The sequence below is a fragment of the Cervus elaphus genome, chromosome 5 (assembly GCF_910594005.1).
Source record: "Cervus elaphus chromosome 5, mCerEla1.1, whole genome shotgun sequence".
NCBI classification, from domain to species: Eukaryota; Metazoa; Chordata; class Mammalia; order Artiodactyla; family Cervidae; genus Cervus; species Cervus elaphus.
In genome coordinates, this window is record NC_057819.1 from 123767025 (window position 1) to 123787781 (window position 20757).

The 20757-nt window shown below is 43.4% G+C and overlaps 1 protein-coding gene across 2 annotated transcripts in view; it reads right to left on the bottom strand.

Moving 5' to 3' along the window:
- The window catches only part of RPTOR (regulatory associated protein of MTOR complex 1), a 315748-nt gene extending 295723 nt beyond the window's left edge, over positions 1 to 20025 (bottom strand). For both annotated transcript variants that reach the window (XM_043905267.1, XM_043905266.1), the window contains exon 1: positions 19070 to 20025. In XM_043905267.1, coding sequence (XP_043761202.1) covers positions 19070 to 19231 — 162 coding nt within the window. In that variant the 5' untranslated portion in view covers positions 19232 to 20025. The remainder of the gene's footprint in view (positions 1 to 19069) is intronic.
- Between the last annotated feature and the right edge of the window lie 732 nt (positions 20026 to 20757).

Sequence of the window (20757 nt, forward strand, 5' to 3'; positions counted from 1 at the left end):
CTAGGCTCCTCGGTCCATGAGGATTCTCCAGGCAAGAATACTGGACTGGATTGCCATGCCCTCCTCTGGGGGATCTTCCCAACCCAGGGGTCGAAGCCAGGTCTCCCACACTGCAGGCAGATTCTTTACCATCTGAGTCACCAGGGGTGGGAACTCCCTGGCAGTCCAGTGGTTAGGATGCAGGGGTGCTTCCAATGCAGGGGGCACAGGTTCAGCCCCCTGGTTAGGGAACTAAGATCCCATAAGCTATGCAGTATAGCTAAAAAAAGTGGGGGGTGGGGGGGGACGACTACATTGGGTAGGTTTAACAACATATTAGACAATTCAAAATAACAGACTGAGAGAACTTGAAGACACTGAAATAAAAATGATCCAAATTAAAACAAAGAGAAGGAAAAAAAGGTATGAGTCGGGAGAAAGCCTCATGGACCAACATGAAGGATCTAAGATAAATGTAATTGGAACTCTGGAAGATTGAGCTGTAGTTTTATAGTTTTCACCAAATCAAGAATCTCAGGGGACTACAAGCAAGCTAATCACAAAGAAAACTACACCAACGAGCATCATAATCAAACTGCTAAATTCCAAAGATAAAGAGAAAAATCTGAAAAGCAGCAGGAGAGAAAAAGACACATTACATCTTGGGGAACAAAAACAAGACTAGAGCACACTTCTCATCAGGATCAAGGCAGGCCTGACCACAATAGAGCATCTTCAAAATGCTGAAGAAGCAAAGTCAACCTAGAACTCTATATCCAGTGAAAACGTCCTTCAAAAATCATGATGAAATAAGGACAGTTCTACACAAATAAAAGCTGAAAAAATGTATTACCAGGGGACCCAAGTAACACTCTTCAGACAGGAGAAAAAAGACAGCAGATTCAAACTCAGAACTATACAGAGCAATGAAGGCTGGGGACTGAACTTAAGTAAATACAAAAAATGTTCTCAGTTTTCAAATTTCATTAAAAGATAATTATTTTTTAAAAATAATAACAATGTAGTCTGGGGTTTATAACATGTATAAGTAGAATGTACATTCAGTTCAGTCGCTCAGTCATGTCTGACTCTTTGTGACCCCATGAATCGCAGAACGCCAGGCCTCCCTGTCCATCACCAGCTCCCGGAGTTTACTCAAACTCATGCCCATCGAGTCGGTGATGCCATCTAGCCATCTCATCCTCTGTCGTCCCCTTCTCCTCCTGCCCCCAATCCCTCCCAGCATCAGGGTCTTTTCCAATGACTCAACTCTTCCCATGAGGTGGCCAAAGTACTGGAGTTTCAGCTTCAGCATCAGTCCTTCCAATGAACACCCAGGACTGATCTCCTTTAGGATGGACTGGTTGGATCTCCTTGCAGTCCAAGGGACTCTCAAGAGTCTTCTCCAACACCATAGTTCAAAAACATTAATTTTTCGGCACTCAGCTTTCTTTATAGTCCAACTCTCACATCCATACATGACCACTGGAAAAACCATAGCCTTGACCAGACAGACCTTTGTTGGCAAAGTAATGTCTCTGCTTTTTAATATGCTGTCTAGGTTGGTCATCACTTTCCTTCCAAGGAGTAAGCGCCTTTTAATTTCATGGCTGCAATCACCATCTGCAGTGATTTTGGAGCCCCAAAAAATAAATTCTGACACTGTTTCCACTGTCTCCCCATCTATTTCCCATGAAGTGATGGGACCTGATGCCATGATCTTAGTTTTCTGAATGTTAAGCTTTAAGCCAACTTTTTACTCTCCTCTTTCACTTTCATCAAGAGGCTTTTTAGTTCACCTTCACCTTCTGCCATAAGGGTAGTGTTATCTGCATATCTGAGGTTATTGATATTTCTCTCAGCAATCTTGATTCCAGCTCATGCTTCTTCCAGCCCAGTGTTTCTCATGATGTACTCTGCATATAAGTGAAATAAGCAGGGTGACAATATACAGCCTTGACGTACTCCTTTCCTGATTTGGAACCAGTCTGTTGTTCCATGTCCAGTTCTAACTGTTGCTTCCTGACCTGCATACAGGTTTCTCAAGAGGCAGGTCAGTTGGTCTGATATTCCCATCTCTTTCAGAATTTTCCACAGTTTATTGTGATCCACACAGTCGAAGGCTTTGGCATAGTCCTAAAGCAGAAATAGATGTTTTTCTGGAACTCTCTTGCTTTTTCGATGATCCAGCGGATGTTGGCAATTTGATCTCTGGTTCCTCTGCCTTTTCTAAAACCAGCTTGAACATCTGGAAGTATGTATGCGTGAACAGCAAAAGGATGGGGGACAGAAGCACCCTATTGTCAGGTTCTTAAACTCACATGTGAAGAGGTGTACTTTATTTGAGGTACAATGCAATAAGTTAAAGATGTAATACTGCAAACCTTAGAACTAGCACCCCAAAAAATAAAACAAAGAGATATAGCTAATAGGCCCACAGAGGATATATCATAAGGATAATCATTTTTTCAGATAACAGTAAAATAACTATGCAGAAGGATTCAATAATTAAGTACAGGAAAATATAAACTTTTATAAATATAACTCTACTGATCCCTATCTCCCACCCCTGTCCTTAATTGTGTAACTTTTCCATATATTTCTACATAGATAAGCATTTATTTTTATATGTGTGTGTATATATATATAAAATAGCTTCTTAAAAACACAAACACAAATAGGATCATACCAAATAGTCTGCTCAGTGTCTTGGTTTTTTTTTTTTTTAATATGTGTGTGGGATTTAATTTAATAATACATCTTAGAAACTTTCCCATAACAGCACACACAGAATTATTTCACTGTGTGTACTAGCTGCATGGAAGTCTAGTATATCACCAAAAGTTAACTAATCAGTTCTCTATTGATGGCTATTAGGTTATTTGCAGGCACTCAATAAATACAAACTAAGTGAATGAATGAATGAATGCTGTAATGAATATTCTTGTAGAAAATTGGGATAATCTTAAAATGCCACATTTTTACATTTGCTTAGATTTACTATTCCTAAATTTAAAATAAGCTCATAATTTCATAAAGACAATTCCATAAAGCTATGCCATTTAAAATGAAGAAAAAATAACCTATAGAATCAACCAATCTAATTAGCATCAAATTTTTCTCAAAGAAAAAAATATCAACATTATCAGCGACATTCTGGCATTTCTCACATATATTCATTCAAGTGAAAATGTATTTAGTTAAGTGAAAACTATCAGCAATTTTAATAAGGTGAAAAAACAGATCATAAGGTAGGATCCACTGCCTCAAAGTTAAACACAGTAACATAAGACACTGAGAGGGCACTGGGGAATCACCCACAAACAAGCGTGTCCTGGGACAGCTTGCAGTAAACAAGGGCAGAGCAAGGGGCTCATGGTCAACACCTTCCTTCCCCACAGCAGGACCAGGTGAATGTGAGGGAGGTGGGCAAGGCGTAAGAAGAATGAGTCAACCTCCAGGCCCGCTTCTGGCACCTGGAATTCTGGAGCGCATCTGAGGGAGACAGAGCCATGGGGAGCCCAACACCGCTCAGGGCATCACTCTTCACCCTGTGTTGCAAGACCCACGCAAACCCGGGAAGGGAGAGCAGATCAGGTGCCCACAACCAAGATTCAAAAGAATCTGAAGCAAACCAGAACTCACACAGGGACCTGAGCTCTGGAACTGAGTAACAAAAGCTGAGGCTGTGTGAGAGCAGGGAGTCACTGAACAGAGTAAAGGAGGAGCGGATCAGCACTGGAGACAAGGACCAAATGTAGGTCACAGGAAATGCATCCCAGACACAGTTCCAAAGTCCAGCGGTCAGAGCCAGGCTTCTGGGCTAGCCCCCAAACCCCACTCCCAGTGAGGCCCCTGGAGAGCTGAAGCACTTTCTACTTGACTCATTTATCCTGGAACCCCGGACAGCACTAGGCCAGTGAGCCTACCCACGGGAAGGCAGCAGAGAGCAGGAGTCAAGGACGGTATCAGCAGCAAAAGGCTGTGAGGCAAGCATCTGTCCAGAGAATTTCCCACAGTGGCGTCTGTTAAACCCAGCAGTTTGCCTCACAGGCCACATAATGCAGAAATAAAGCATTTCATCTTCAGAGCACCCTTACTAGAAAGAAGGGAACAGTAATGACCTCAGCTTCCCAGTCTGATTTGGTAGATTCCGAGAATTGTTTTTATGAGAATACTCATTCTGAATGAAATGAATTTGATATCAGGAAAAAAATGTGTGAGCTATTATTGAAACCCTAATGTTACCATGATGGCTTGCAAGAATCACTTCATTTTCTGTAGTGTTCACAAACTGTGATTTATGGGACATATGTCATAAAGTCTAGTTTTTTTATAAACTACAACATTTACCAGAACCTCACATAAACACATTCAGGTAGAGCATGGATCTTAGAGGAGAGCTCCTATTTTAACTCAGGAGAGGGGCCGGGGTTGGTACAAAAGCATTTTTAAAAAGAAGGGGAGCTAAGTCTGCCTAGTTTGGCGCTCCTCTTAGGATGGCAGTCACCTGAACCACTTGTACCCCTTACCAACTGATGAGAACAGCAGGCGTAGCTCCCTGTCTTGACAGGCACAATTTCTGCTCCTTTTCTTCCAAATAGTCAATCCCATGCAACATCTGCGCCACCAACAGGAGGCGATGGCTCTCCTTAGCAGCCGCGCAGTAAGGAGCACGTGGACAGAAACCACAGCCGTGCAGGCTGCCCCTCAAACACCGAGCCCAGCTATGAGCCCCACAGTCCTCCCGCCTCACCGACCAGATCACATTGAATCCTTCTAACACACCACCACAAGGCAGGGAGCCTTAGACCCACTTTACAAAGCAAAACACTAAAATCTACACCAAAAACAGAGAGCTAGAAAAGGAACCAGCTTGGGCCAAGGTCACTCTGACACCAAAGTCCTTTCTCTTAGATAAAACCTCCACTGCCTGTCCAATTTTTAGAAGTCCACCAAGATTTTCTGAGTCTCCATAATGTGGGACTTCAACCCAATGAGAAATCTCACCTAAGGCTGTCCTGCCAATGGGATGAGAAGCAAGGCGGAAGCCTGGCTCCACAGTTGTCACACTGGGGCCTGGACTCCTGGCTCAGCTCCTCAGCAGCTCAGGAATTCTATGGGGTTGCCTGCCCCCTCTAAGTGGCCTTGGCTCACTCAGGTAACAACAGATGCCTGCGAGGGGTGTTGTCAGGAATAAGTAAACTAGATCCATGTGGGAAAAAAAATGCTCAGAAACTGTAAAGCCATAAAGTGGGAGCAGCATAGCTTCTGCCCTCACCATCTCCCATTCCTGGCCTCTTTCTACCACCTTCTATCTCTCCCTCTGTAGGCTCCTCTGCCTTGCAAACATTTGTCTGCTGCTGCCCCTACTTCTCTCCTCCCAAACCCTTGCTCTGCGACCACTGCCTCACTCTCCCCCCACCTCCTTGATAACTATTCCCCAGAAGTTCAGCTTCCACAAAATTTTCTATTCAACTGAGTCATTGCTCACAAAAGTCACCAGGGGCTCTAGCTCTGTCATACAACAAATATTTTATGAAGTCTGTGCTACGTAACAGACCCTCCCTGGTACACACACCTTCATTATCTTTCATCCAGAAGCACTGTTCTCTGACTTCACCTTACGTTACTAACCTCTTGGTTCCAGATTTATAGGAACAACAGAAAATTTTTTAAAAACCAAAACCAATTAGATCTGAAGATATCACTGCAAATGCATGTTTAGCTTAACACAAATAGAGATGGTTACATACAGAAATGTTTACAGATGTGTGTATATACACATTTATCTCTTTGCTCTGTCACCTGAGAGGACCTAAAAGTAGTGACACCCCAGCAGCAATGAACACACCCAGCACCAGATCTCGGTCTCTAACACCATCCTCCAATAAGGGGAATCAGGGCTCCTTGAAAAAACACCTAAATTTAGAACTGAGGCAGGAAATGTACAGATGAGTCTGGAGCATCCCGTGCTCCAGAAAGTAAATTCAGTTCAGTTCAGTTCAGTCGCTCAGTCATGTCTGACTCTTTGTGACCCCATGAATCGCAGAACGCCAGGCCTCCCTGTCCATCACCAACTTCCAGAATTTACTCAAACCCATGTCCATCGAGTCGGTGATGCCATCCAGCCATCTCATCCTCTGTCGTCCCCTTCTCCTCCTGCCCCCAATCCCTCCCAGCATCAGGGTCTTTTCCAATGACTCAACTCTTCCCATGAGGTGGCCAAAGTACTGGAGTTTCAGCCTCAGCATCAGTCCTTCCAATGAACACCCAGGACTGATCTCCTTTAGGATGGACTGGTTGGATCTCCTTGCAGTCCAAGGGACTCTTAAGAGTCTTCTCCAACACCACAGTTCAAAAACATCAATTTTTCGGCGCTCAGCTTTCTTTATAGTCCAAATCTCACATCCATACATGACCACTGGAAAAACCATAGCCTTGACCAGATGGACCTTTGTTGGCAAAGTAATGTCTCTGCTTTTTAATATGCTATCTAGGTTGGTCATCACTTTCCTTCCAAGGAGTAAGCGTCTTTTAATTTCATGGCTGCAATCACCATCTGCAGTGATTTTGGAGCCCAGAAAATTAAAGTCTGACACTGTTTCCACTGTCTCCCCATCTATTTCCCATGAAGTGATGGGACCTGATGCCATGACCTGAGTTTTCTGAATGTTAAGCTTTAAGCCAACTTTTTCACTCTCCTCTTTCACATTCATCAAGAGGCTTTTTAGTTTATTTTTACTTTCTGCCATAAGGGTGGTGTCATCTGCATATCTGAGGTTATTGATATTTGTCCCAGCAATCTTGATTCCAGCTTGTGCTTCTTCCAGCCCAGCGTTTCTCATGACGTACTCTGCATATAAGTTAAATAAGCAGGGTGACAATATACAGCCTTGATGTACTCCTTTTCCTATTGGGAACCAGTCTGTTGTTCCATGTCCAGTTCTAACTGTTGCTTCCTGACCTGCATACAGGTTTCTCAAGAGTAAATTAGGTGCTTAAAAAAAAAAATTTCCACCACAGTGGGACTTTGTTAAAGCAGTGCAGGAGCCAACTGAAAGAGCTTTCACTGGCCAAAGATGGAGCAACAAAATACAGTAGTGGATTATAACCCAGAGGACAAAATAAATATCTATGAGTCCATACTGATATTAAGCAAATGATTGAACAGATTAATAAATGGGGAAGAATAGATAAGTCTCCCACCCAGAAAAATTTCAGTTAATGTATGCCCTTAGGGAGATGGAGCACAACTCTCCTCCCCTTTTAAGTGTGGGCTGGGCACAGTAAATTCCTTCCAAAGAGAGCAGAATGAGGGTGGGGAGGGGATATCAAGTGGAGAACCTGACCAACAGGACCTTGGCCCATACCAAAGTCATAGCACCAGTAATGAGTCATGTTGAGTGCATGGACCTCTGATGTGATATGAGGCGAAGAGCACTTTCCCTCTGTGATCTTCCTCTCCAAAACCTATAACCCCAGTTTTATCATAAGAAAAACATCAAACAAATTCCTACATAGGGACAGTCTACAAAATCCCTGACCAGTACTGCTATAAACTGTCAAGGTCATCCAAAACTAGGAAAGTCTGAGAGACCATCATTACATTTCGTCGTCACATTTCCATGGACCCTAAGGAAATGTGACGACGAAATGTAATGTGGCATCGCGGGTGGGATCTTGAAGCAGAAAGAAGATAATAGGTAAAAATTTAGGAAATCCAAATAAATTACAGAGAGACTTTAGTCGATAATAATGTATCAATGTTGATTCATTAGTTCTGACGAGTGTACAATCCTAATGTAAGATGTTAACAACAGCAGAAACAGGGTACAAAGTTCTAAAGGTAAAAGAAGAGCCACGCTAGAAAACACCAAACTGAACCGAATTCACTGTGCACAGCTCATCCCCAACACCCTTGGGCATGGGGACGAGGGGTGCAGCGGGGATGGGTGAAGGCCAGACACCGAGGGGACAAGAGGCCGGGAGCCACTGATGCACCGCTTTAAATATTTCCACTGAAACATTCTTTTTTTTGATTTATGAAAAATAAATTTATTACATAACACCTTGTTTTTAACAATGTTCAATTTTTTAAATTCAGAATACTTGTGTCATTCATGTAAAATAGTTTGATACAGTACATTGTATGTTATAGGTTTTCTTTTTTCCTCAAAAATTCTAAGGCTCTCCTACTCCTTCTCCTTTGCTGAAGTAAGGGCACCCTAAACAACGTGCGAACGAGTTTTAAAAAAAGAAAATGAACTGAACAAAATTTTAGTAGCACTACACCAACCAGCTTTAAAATCAGGACAAAATATCTGAATCGGATGCCGCACCTTTTTAAGGAAGTTATCATTCATGCTTTTTTCATCTTAAAGCATGCTGAAACATTCTTTAAGGAAAACTTTCTCCAAGTTCCACAGCCACTCTTTCCCTCCTGAATGCTGGCAGTGGCTCATTCCTCTCCCTCCTATTAATACATCCAGCTGGAACCAGCAAGTCACTCTGTTGCCTCCTGTAGCCAGTCAATGGCCAGGTGCGATCCAGCCTTGCTCCAGGGAGCACTGGGGGCCGCCTCGGCATCTCCCTGGCCTCTCCCTAGCTCCAGCTGTGGCCAGCTCTTCCCTGCAGCTGGGGCACTGCCTTGGGGAGAATGGAGCGAAGCACTGCCCAAAGACAGGCTCTCTCCCCTCCCCACCTCGACACACCTCTGCCCTCCCTCCCACTCTCCCCCTTCTCTGCCCTCCCCCCGCCCCCTCCTTTCTTCTTTCCTTTCTGTCTCTTTCAGGTACTGCCGGCCTTCCAGGAGACTTTCTCCCCACTCTGCACGCAGCCACCACCACCCCAGCCCATCTTCCCCAATAAACTGGTAAACTCCCTAAAAGCAGGAGTTATTCACCAATGAATCACCAACACCAAGCACTGTATCCGGCACATAGAGGCCCTTAATAAATATTCGCTAAATCACTGAATTATTTAAACCAGTTTTGGAGACTTCACCATGCTTGCCCCTCCTTGCATCCTCACCATCTGACCTGCACACACTTCCCCCGCCCCCGTCGGTGACCCCCTACTGCACACAGAGCAGGGCTCAGCCCACCCAATACCTTGGACATACAGACACCACCTAAATGTCTAGTGAGCAGAAGTCCTTAAATCACTACTTTGTTACTCAAGTGAGGATACATAATTACTGTGTTGTGTTTTCTCTAATAAGATAAAATTCCTCAAGGGGCCACACCCACCTCTTCTGTCTCCTCAGATCCCACACAACCCCAGGCTCAGTGCCATGTATGTAAATGGTACAAAGTGCTCATAAGAACAATTATTTCCCCACAAAACACTGAGAAGCCCTGTAGGTTGCTTTTGGATAGCATACACTGGTAGTTAGGATTTGTGCATTTCAATGTATGTACAGTCTGCCTCAAACAATAATGTAAGTGAACATTAACCTCTTAGTTAATAAGTGTGCTTCCCCAAGCGCTATGGGTTATCAAACGCCCCTCTGTGCATTCCAGCCAACAAATGACTCATTGAGGACGAAGGAGCCAGGTTCTCACTGCTGGGAAGGAAGTAACAAACCTGAAAAGAGGGACAGAGGAGACGGGGTCCACTGGTAACCACCTCTGTACATCACGGTACAATGCACAGCAGTAAGTAAGCAATAAATCCAGACAGACATGGATGCCTCCCCCCGACATCTCTGCTGAGGCGGCCTGCAAACAATGGCACATCAGTAGCAATGCCGGACCTGTTGCCAGCTCTCGCATCTGAATTCTGTTTTCCACCAAAAGGAACTGAGGATCATTGGAGAAAAGGCTGATTCCAGGGCTGAGGCAGGGAAAATACACGATGAGCCTGGAACATCTCAGGCTCAACATCAACATCTTGGCACAACATCTTTTTTGTGCCAAAAAGCTAAGGAATGTTCAAGCCTGGTACATCCAAGGCCACTGACGATGATGTGAAGAGGCCTTGCTAGGCAAGAAAATAAGCGATGACAGGGATGGGCCAAGTGAATAACAGTAATAAGGTTGGGACCAAGCAACAGGGTGTGCTTTCTGATAATGATGCTGGGGAAAAACCACATGACTTCAGCAGCATCCTCACACAAAATGTGTAACATGAATCTGAGTACTGGGAAATATCAGGACATTCCACAATGGAATAGGAAACCTGAGAATGTTCCACAAAACATCTGCCTGTATTCTTTTAAAATGTCAAGGTCACCGAATTCAGAGACAAAAAGTAGGATGATGGTTACCAGGCGCTGGGGGAGGGGGAGGGAGAGTTAGTGTTTAACGGGGACAGAGCAGATGAGAAAGTTCTGGAGATGGATGCTGGTGATGGCTGAACAATGTACTTAATAACTGTAGCCTTAAAAATGGCTTAAATGATAAATTCCATATTATGTATATTTTATGACAATAAAAAATGTCAAGGTCAAGGAACTCTAAGAAAGCCTAAGAAACTCCTTTAGATTAAAGGAGGCTAAACAGATGAGACTTCTAAGGCAATGAGTGAACCTGGAGGCGGGAGGGGCAGAAATGGCTGCAAACCACAACATTTTAATGTGAACTGGATTAATAATAGTATTATATCAATGACAAATGTTCTGATTTTTACAACTGTCCTATGTTTACATAAGATGATGTCCTTTGTTCTTAGGAGACACACACAGTAAGGCATAAAAGAGCACCATCTCCAACTTGTTCAGTTGCTAAGTAGTGACCAACTCCCTGCAACCCCATGGACTGCAGCATGCCAGGCTTCCCTCTCTTTCACCATCTCCCAGAGTTTGCTCAAATTCATGTCCATTGAGTTGGTAATGCCATCCAACCATCTCATCCTCTGTTGCCCCTTCTCCTCCTACCTTCTGTCTTTCCCAACTTACTCTTCAATAATTTGAGGGAAAGAATTACATATTCGCATTTATAAGTAGAGAAGAGTAAATGAGGCAAGATGTAAAAACTGGTGAATCTGGGTAAGGGTACACAGGAATTCATTACACTATTCTCGTGATTGTTCTATGTGAAATTATATCAAAAAAAAACAAGCTAGTCGCAATAATCCACCTGGAAACCACACCTGTCACTGGCTGTCTCTTCTCACCTGTCTCCCCTTCTGTTCTAAAGGCACAACCTTCTCTGCAGAGTTGAACGTACTGGGCAAGTTTAAGGTTCAAGAACATGATTAAAGCATTAACATATCATGCCATACGTTTACTGGAATGGCCTTTGCTGTGTATTTAACTAGACTTACAAAAAGAAAACAGTATCCACCTTGAGCTCCATGGAAATAAGCATGGTGGATGTTCAAAGCACTTTAATGGCTTCTGAACAAAAAGAAGACAGTCAGACACCTGGAGGACACCCTCTATATATAAGCCACATGGATTTTGTTAGAACTCTAGCTTTAGAATTCCACAAGGTGATAATGAGGCAGAAACATCGTCATCCATTTCAGGCAACTTCCACAGCACAGCATGTTGTTCAAAATGGAAAATGGCACATTTTTTAAAGCAGGTGAAAAAATATCTATGTAGAGGTCCCTGTGGAGCTCCTCAGTTTCACATGACAAATGCCAACAAAAGTTCATACACTTCAAATGCAGAGTGAGAGAGGGACTGACATAAACCCCACCCCCTTTTGCCCCCACATCAGAACCAGACTCCCTTGATTCTACCTACCTGCCCCGCCCCGTCCTCCACCCCTCCTGCCACTGCCTCCTCCAGTAATCCACTGGCTCTCACCTGGATTACCCTGCTCCCCTCCCCAGCTGGTGATCCCACCTCCAGACCCTCCACTCCACCCACAGTCAAAAAGACCTTTCAAAATACAAATCTATGTCTGACATTCCCCTGCTTAAATCCTTAAGCAGCTTCTATCACCAAATACATCAACAGTGAGTTTAATGCTGGGTCAACCTGACTAATTTATCTGTTTCAAAAATGCAGTTCAATGCAAATGATTTACTTATTTAAATACACTCAAGGCTTTGAGATAACCATGGCCTCCTCCCCTGTAAATACACCATGTATTATAATCTGGTATTGACATCTGTCTGTCCTACCAGACACCAAGGTATGGTATAGCACACTAAGTGAATAATAAACCTCCACTGAGCTGAAGTGAAGTTTCTACCTTCTACCACCTACCTCTGCTCAACCCACTGGACTCATTCTCCTCCCCTCACAGAACAAAGCCATCCTGGGTGGGTGGCAGTGTGTCTCCCTGCAGGACGCGCACTAGAAGTCTGGGGCAACAGGAGGCCCTAACCCTGTCTAAAGGACTAGACATAAGACAAATGCCTTCACAGTCACAAAGGCTCTCCACAAGCTCAGAGGATGGAAAGAGTGTACCAGATCCCTTTCAAGTCTCACCTGATTTCTGGTTAAGCTTGGTATTGTTGGCCAACCATCTAATACCTCAAGCCTTCTTCCTAGTTTAAGTTTGATGCCCACTTTCTTTTAACTACACTAACAAATCTCAAACATTTGATAACAGGACATCTAACTACTCTTAAAGATTACTAAGACTTTCAAAGAGCTTTTTATTTGAGTAACACTTATCAGTATTTTCAATCTTAGAGGCTAAAACCAGGAAAAAAAAAAAAGAAGAAAAGAATAATATATTTCGTTGTTAATTTATTTAAAAATTATACTTATTACTTTTTCAATATTTATATGAAAAATAACTATATTTTTAAAAAATTGTGAGACAAGTGACATTGTTTTCTGCACATCTCTTTAATGACTGCCTTAATAGAAAACAGCTGACCTCTCACATTCTGTACTCAATCTGTTGTGATATGTTGTTTTGTTTGAAGTACGTGAGAAAAATATGGACTAAAAATGAAACATCATTGGAAAGGGCAGGAGTATCAGAATAGCCAAATAATTGGACATATTCTTCTTTGATATTATGTCAAAACTCAGTATCTGGTAGTTTCTTAAAGGTCTACTGCAATCTATCTGAATAGAATAGAAAACAGAAAACGTAATCTACCCAAAACCACAGCCATGACTTTTCACACTCTATTATGTTAAAATCCATTGGCCCAACTTTGGATCTTTTACCCATGGATGATTTTATAATATCATGAATCGGTCACTTGAAAATATCAGTTCACTGAATTATGCAGATGTTCCAAATGTCAAACACATTTCATTCTTCAGTATAAAAGCAAACTGTATTCATTAACACCCCCATCATCTCATCAGAAACATCTTCACCTACTGGGAAGCTGGGAACTGCACAATGGTGGATACAGGTGTTCCGAAACTCTAATTTTCACTTGAGAGCTCAAATCTTACCACTGGCAACAAATTCTGTCAGTTGCTCTTCTTGAAGTGAAGCTAACTCAGTTTGTCTTTGAGAAACTATCTGCCAGAACCCAAGCCTGACTGGGCAGGGCCAGCCTGCCAGCCTCCTCCAGGTATGCTTGTGTTCCAGGAAGGGCCGGGGCTGGTGGCGCCAGCAACTGCAGATGCTCTTCCTCCGACAACCAAGCCTAAGATCAAAGAGGTGTGTGCTAAAGAGCCAAGATTTAAGAAAACTAATCATTTTAATGCTTTATGAAGGGCATTCTGAAGTGAAACTGGAAGCTTTTTTTACTGCGAGTGCATGGTGATGAAGAAAACAATAACCACCAGCACAGTCTGACACCACAGTCTGGATTCGAGCTCAGGCACCAGCAGTTTCACCCACCATCAATGCTCTGTCAACATGAGGAAAAGACCACCAAGCCAACACTGATAACAGCGTTGCCTCAGGAACCCAGGCGAGCACACCGTGAGGACAGCTAGGCTGTGACATCAGCATCGTCATCGGTTACCACTCTGCTGGCTAGTGCACTGTGTCTCTATCCCCGCGCCATCGCCCCCCTCATCTTCCCCACATGCTTTTGTTTCAGACTCCCTGGTCTCTGAGCAGGAGTCTTCCAGTGGAGTAGGGGCATTGTGATATAGTTTTGGTTGTTTCTTTTTACCTGGTCTTTGTTACTCAGATTTTGATTTCTCTGTTGGAGCCCTGAAACGATGTCCCTACAGGCCAGCCTATTAATAAAGCCTCAGTTTCCTCAACAATCACATGGAGGTAACAATCCCTGCTATTGAGTCTTAAAAGACATAATTTATGTGAAAGCCCTTTGTGAGCAATTCATTTTTTCACCAGTACTTTTTAAAAATAATTTTATTTTTAAATTTATTCATTTATTTTGGCTGTTTGCGGCCTTCGTCGCTACTTGGGCTTTTCTCTAGTTGTGGTGAGCAGGTGGGTTTCTCACTGCGGTGGCATCTCTTGTTTCGGAGCATGGGCTCTACGGCACGTGGACTCAGCAGCTGCCACTTGTGTGCTCCAGAGACCAGGCTCCATAGTTGTGGCGCTCAGGCTTGTGGCTCCGTGGCATGTGGGATTTTTCCAGATCAGGGATCGAACCCTAATCTCCTACATTGGCAGGCAGATTCTTCACCACTGAGCCACCAGGGAAGCCCCTCATCAGTACATTTTTACTGAAATGCTACTGTATGCCAAGCACCATTCTCTATGACAGCAGAGACAAGGTCTTTGCTTTATGATAAAAAGCTAATTTCTAGGGGTGGGGTATGAAGAAAAATATCAGAGACATAAAGAGAGATCATGAGCCACTGGGGAGCTGCTTAAGATGGGGTGATCAGGGAAGGTCTCTGAGAAAGTGATCTAGACACTGGCTACAAACCATGAGGAGCCAAGTGTGCAAAGGTGAGATGGAAGAACATTCCAGGCCTTTCCATTCAAGAAGCAGAAAAGGCAGGCGGGGCCAGATTATGAAGCTTTGTGAACCAGGGTGGCTTCTCTATTCTACTCCAAGGACTAGGAAGTCGGGGAAAGGCCTAGTAAGGAAGTGACGAGATCTGATTTACACTTTAACAAGATCCCTCTGACCACTATGTGAAGAATAAGTTGTCGAACTTCCCTGGTGATCCAATGGTTAAGAATCCACCTGCCAATGCAGGGGACATTGGTTCCATTCCTGGTCCAGGAAGATTCCACATGCTGCATCGAAATACTGAAGCCTGAATGCCCTAGAGCCCGCGTGCCGCAACAAGAGAAGGCGTCACAATGAAAAGCCTGTGCACCGCAACAAAGAGTAGCCCCTGCTCATCACAACCAATCCTGCATGCAGCAACGAGGACCCAGCACAACCAAAAATAAATAAATAAATGAAAAAAAATTTTTTTTTAAAAAGTAAATTGTAGGGCAAGAGAAGACACCAGAAGACCAGTCAGGACATGATTCTAGCTGTCCAGATGAAACATGGTAATTGCCTGGACTGGGCTCAGAGCAGTGGAGACAAAATGAGGTGGTCCAATACCGAATACACCCTGGAGGCAAAGTTGACAGGTCCTACTGATGAAATGGATTGTACAAAGAGGGGAGGAAGAGGAAATAATTACAAATAAATTCCAGATGTATAGCTTGAAACAACTGAGTGGGTGGTGATGGCAGTGTGTTGTGATGGAGAAAACCAGGGCAAAGTGGGCAGCCAAGTACCTGAGACAGGAGTCAAGGGTCAAGGCATGTAGACGGCACATAAAACCATGAGACTAGACGAGATCAGCTAGCAAGGGGCATACAGAATAGAGAGATCTCCAAGATCAAGTTCCCAGGTACTACACACTGCTGTCAACCAGCAAAGGAGTCTGAGGAGGAGCAATTAGTGATCTCAGAGGAAAACCTGGAGTTTCAGGAAGACACAGATGCAAGTGAGGGAAAAGCTTTATGGAGGGAGTGGTCCACCCTGGAATGCTGCCAAGAAGTTGAAACGATAGGGACAGAGAAGTGACATTTAGATTTAGCAACAAATAATCACCATATAGAAGGACATTTAGATGTAGCAACAAATAATCACCGTGTAGAAGGATGGTCTGAGTGGCATGAAGAGTCTAAATGGAATAGATTGAGAGGATTCAAAGAGAGGAAACAGGAAGTAAGAAAGAGTTGTAAAGTATTACTACTTAGCCTTGCTCTAAAGGCAGCCTAAACATTTGACTGTCCACATAACAGTTTAAAGTAATCTATTCAGCTTCCTCCATGGTTTATTCAAGTTTGGCTACAAAGCAAGGTGACTAAGTCTAAAGACTGGTTTGGGAAATGGTTTCATCATTTTATAGCTATATCTCCTGCACACTTGCAAGTACAGTGTGTCTGCTGATGGTTTTCTTTCAGAGCAGTAGCTCTCATGTTCCCGGATTCCATCCCACACATGCAAGGTAAAGATTCATCTGAGACCAATTATATCCACATGCCCACTTTCTGGAAAATGAACTCTATGATAAAGATGAAGAATCACAGTAAAACCCAAATTGAGGAGTTCTACACAAATCTGTTTTAGCCATAGGTCCATGAATGATTCATTTTTGAACTGAATTCATATGTCTATTTATTTGAAAATCACAGCTCAAAAATGCCATCGATGCACATACACATTTATAAAACACAGAACTAACCAAAAAACCAACTCGATAATTTGATAATAACAGTATTGAACTAACAGTAACTTAGTAATTAAAATGCAACAATAGTGGCATCTGAAAACCAGAAATGATTTAACACCAAGATCGCGGGAATTCCAAACAAAAGTGTGCTGTAATTCTGTGAGGATGCCAAATGCCGAGTGGCAGAAACTTGGAGTTGTTACTCAACTTTGGTAAAGTTATCGATTTTAGGAACACTTAACAACTCCACTAAAAAGGACACCAGCAAGAAAATGCTAATACATATACAGTAAAAGTATGTGGACTTGCCTGTGGATCACAGGAAAAAGCAATGACTGAGTCTGCATTTAGGGCAATCGATGGTACACCAGAAGTGGTCTACATTGGTCCGCATACAGGACAACTGGACCCACACCTGCAGCTTTATGACAATGCTGTACCATCAGACTGCTGGAGACCATCCCAGCACAGGGAAAGTCCGGCCTGGATGCCCATATGCTCAACAGTTCTAGAATCTTGAAGTCCAAGTCACATATGGGTACCCCTTGGCCAGAGCCAGCCCCACAGATACACTACTCCATGGTTTTTAATATTTGAAGTCATTCCAATATTTTAAAATTGGAAAACTTCACATTAAAAAAAAAAGTTTTCAGGCTTCTCAAAGAAAAGAAAGAGAAAGGGAGACCTGGCCAGGCTCAGCTGCCCCTTGAGCTGCACCCTGTGCTGTTCGGAGCCCCACTGATCCCACCCTCCAGAAAGTCAGAAACGAGTCAAACCTCAGCTGCCATTTATCTCTAAATCTGCGCCATTATTCTCCTTCTACCTGGCTGTTTTATGCTACGTTTCAACTCTCAGCATTATTTGGATTTGCACCCTTTGTCCTAGTAGAGTGTACTGAAAAAGCCCCCTCAGGGTCTAACAAGGGAAAAGAGACTATAAGGATGGCCAGATGCCAAGTTCTCAGAAATTTAACAAAAAGTGTTAGCTGCTGATATTTTTTCTTTATTAAACAACTTGCAAAGGCTGGATACTTTCTCGGCTAGCTCTAAGTCACAATCCCAGTAACTACTCAGACTCCCAAACCTTTTCTTCCTCTTAATAACCTATGAGGAGCACATCAGGGAATGTTGATCATTCACAAATTGTTTTAAATAAAAGGTCAAAAACAAATCCATTAATCAGTTTTGAACAGTTTAAGCATGGGTTTAGAGTAACAAAGAAAACTACATTTCAACAGAAAAAAAAAAAAAGCCCTTCAATTAGAATGAAAAAAGATTACAGTTACTTTTAGAATAAATCTTTTCATATATGGACAGCAACCACAAAAGCTTTAAACCATGTAATTAATACTAAAGCTGAATAAGACAGACTTTATACAATCTTTTCAAATGACCATCTCTGTTACTCCCTAAACTACTTTTGGATGAAACAGATTTTCCTGACCTTTTGGGCATGCTCAGGAGCTCAGCCCTGTCTGACTCTTTGCGACCTCATGGGCTATAGCCCACCAGGCTCTTCTGTCCATGGGATTTTCCAGGCAAGAATAATGGAGTGCCATTTCCTTCTCCAAACCTTTTGAAGGTACACCAAATAACAACTGAAGCACTTTAGTGACTGAATAACTAGAATTACCATAAGGGTAATCGTTAATATGTTCAACATCATATACTGAAAACAAGCATATATATATAAACATATATATCGGCCCAGAGCAAGCACACTACATGATAATACCAACTACCCTTCTTAGACTAAAAAGTCCAAGTAAATAAAGACAGTCTTGAAGCAGAAAACAAAACACAAAAAGACAAATTATAAATATGTATGGGTGACACAGTCCCACCCTTTTGCTCTGGAGACCAGGAAATAGATGGTGGTTGAACAAAATTGACTTTGTTTCCTACTAGCAGCCTGGGTCACTATCCACATTCCAACACCATAAGGACCCCCTACTAGACCCAAGTTCCAACTACTCATACTCTACTATTAGAGAAATTCTGCCTCCAAGTAATAGTAACAGGACACCACATAAATGGAGCAAAGTCTAGATTCAAGACAAATTGCTTAGAAGGCTATGGTAAAGTTCACTGTAACTTTAAAATAACTTTGCATTAATTTGTTACTAGCTGAACATTTGCCAGTAATCTTGTTTCCTAGCATACTATATTATATATTAGACTTCTGCATTCCACCTAGCTTGGACCGGAAAAAAAAAAAAAGGAAACTAGCCACTAAAAGTAGACCTACCACGTGCGGACAAATATTACATCCCAAGTTGTCTTTCCTCTAAGTATTAACAGTACTAAGTATATCTAAAAAAGCATGTAAATACTTGCAACGCTGTATTTTCTAACTTGTGTAACTTTCATCGTCTGAATTAGAACTTACTTTGAATCTAATTAACACTATCCAGTGAATAACTACTAACCAAAACAGCCTTTTCCATTTACAACCAAAACTGGAGTCTAAAATGATTCGCGATTTTTAGTTGACCTGCAACACGTGTCTGGGAAAGTATATCGCCGCTCTACCAAGGACATACTTCTGGCTCTGAACTTTCTTGAAAAAACTACCCAGGTCCAAGGGGCGCAGGCGCTATCCACTTACCCGATCCTTCATCCTCCAGCTCTGAGCTAAGGATTTGGAGCCTTCGATTTTCTCACAGTGCCTCTTTTTCATAAAAGCCAAAGGCAGGTTCCAGTCTGTAAGGTCAGCCTCATCTTCCTCCCCGAGTCCCAAGAGAGGCGACTGCAGCATCTCGGACTCCATGAGCGGGGGAGGGGGTGGAGGAGTCCTGGGCAGCAAACGCTCAAGAACCTCCAGCCTTGAAAACTAGTGTGTACTAGAATGGGTGAAATAAGAAACAGAAAGGGGGGAAGTAGAAAAATAAATGGATGGAGAGGGTGTGGAGACCCTCCCTCAGGCAAAAAGTCTGAGATTCTTCTCTCTAACTCTGCGCGGGAAGTCGGAGGGGGTGGGAAATGAGGGAACCAAGAGGCTCCGCACAGACACACACACGCCCCCAGAGCCCAAGCCACCGGCTGCTTCTGAGGCCGTCCGTTCCCAGAGGGGCTGCGAGCGGAGCTGTCAAAGGCGTACGAGACTCCAGGCCTCACGATGACCCTGCTCTCGGCCTCCAACGTCTCAGCCGATCCGAGGACAGGCAGGCCGCCCGCTCTTGGTGCCGGTTCGCCGACTGGGCTGAGATCTTCGGCCGAGGGGATGAGGTTCAGAGCGCCTTGGGTCTCCTGCAGCCACTCTCAGCCCTGTGGGTCGCGCACTCGCCGGAGCTGCTGCAACCAGAGCCAGGACCGGCCCATCGTGCTCGCCCGCAGCCGGCTCCTTAGCCCTGGGTCCGCGCGGCCTGGCCGGTCCTGGCCTCCAGCCCTATGGCTCTCGCCTGTTTGAGAACGAGTCTTGAGAGACAGGCGACACAGAGCCGCGGAAAAGACGGGTAATGTGGGCTTATTGGGTTTGGGGAGTTTTGCCCTCTGATTTCAAGCTACAGTGAAACTCCTCTCATCAGCACATCAAGGAGGACGCCATATCGCCAAGACCCAGCATGCAGCGCGATCTACGGCGTGGGTAACAGACCAAACTTCCTCAGAGCGTTCTGGCCGTGCTTCCCGAGAGGCAACGAGGGAAGTCCCCACCCCCCTGTTACCATCGTTACCACAATTCAGCTTGCTAGTTTATAGCTTTTCGTTCAATAGATGCGTCACATCAAAGTCAGTCCTATAAATGAAACTGTGTTAGTTTAATTAATTTAGAAAAAATCTTTATTATTACAAGTAGACCTTCATCCTTCTGAAATTAAAGGAATCGACCCCTTGTTTTTTCCAGATTTTGAAAAAGCAAAAGCTTCCGAAAGAATCATTGATAATATTACAAACGAAGATAGTATCGGACGCGCGGTTGGAAGGGGACGTACTATCCTCCACAGTATCAGTCAGATTCTTTTTTATTTTTAAGGAACACTGAGCGAAAAAATTAATTTTGACAATTGTAATTTTTTGTTTAATCCATTTATTTTCTGAGTGGTTTATTCTTATTTGGGTGTAGCTTCACGTACGAACAACTAAAAGCTATAGATCTCTATGCGTGGATCGCCTCCTGCACTTTATTGCTGTATTCCGTAAACATCGCGTGTTTACAGTGTGTAAGAATGTGTCCCATGCAGACGGAATAGAAACCCCAAGCAGCATGCAGTGCCTGTCTTCAATAAACATAGTGCCTAGTGAGACACACATGTAACCATCAGATAAAGGAGGGGGGGGAGAGGGGAGGGACGGGGG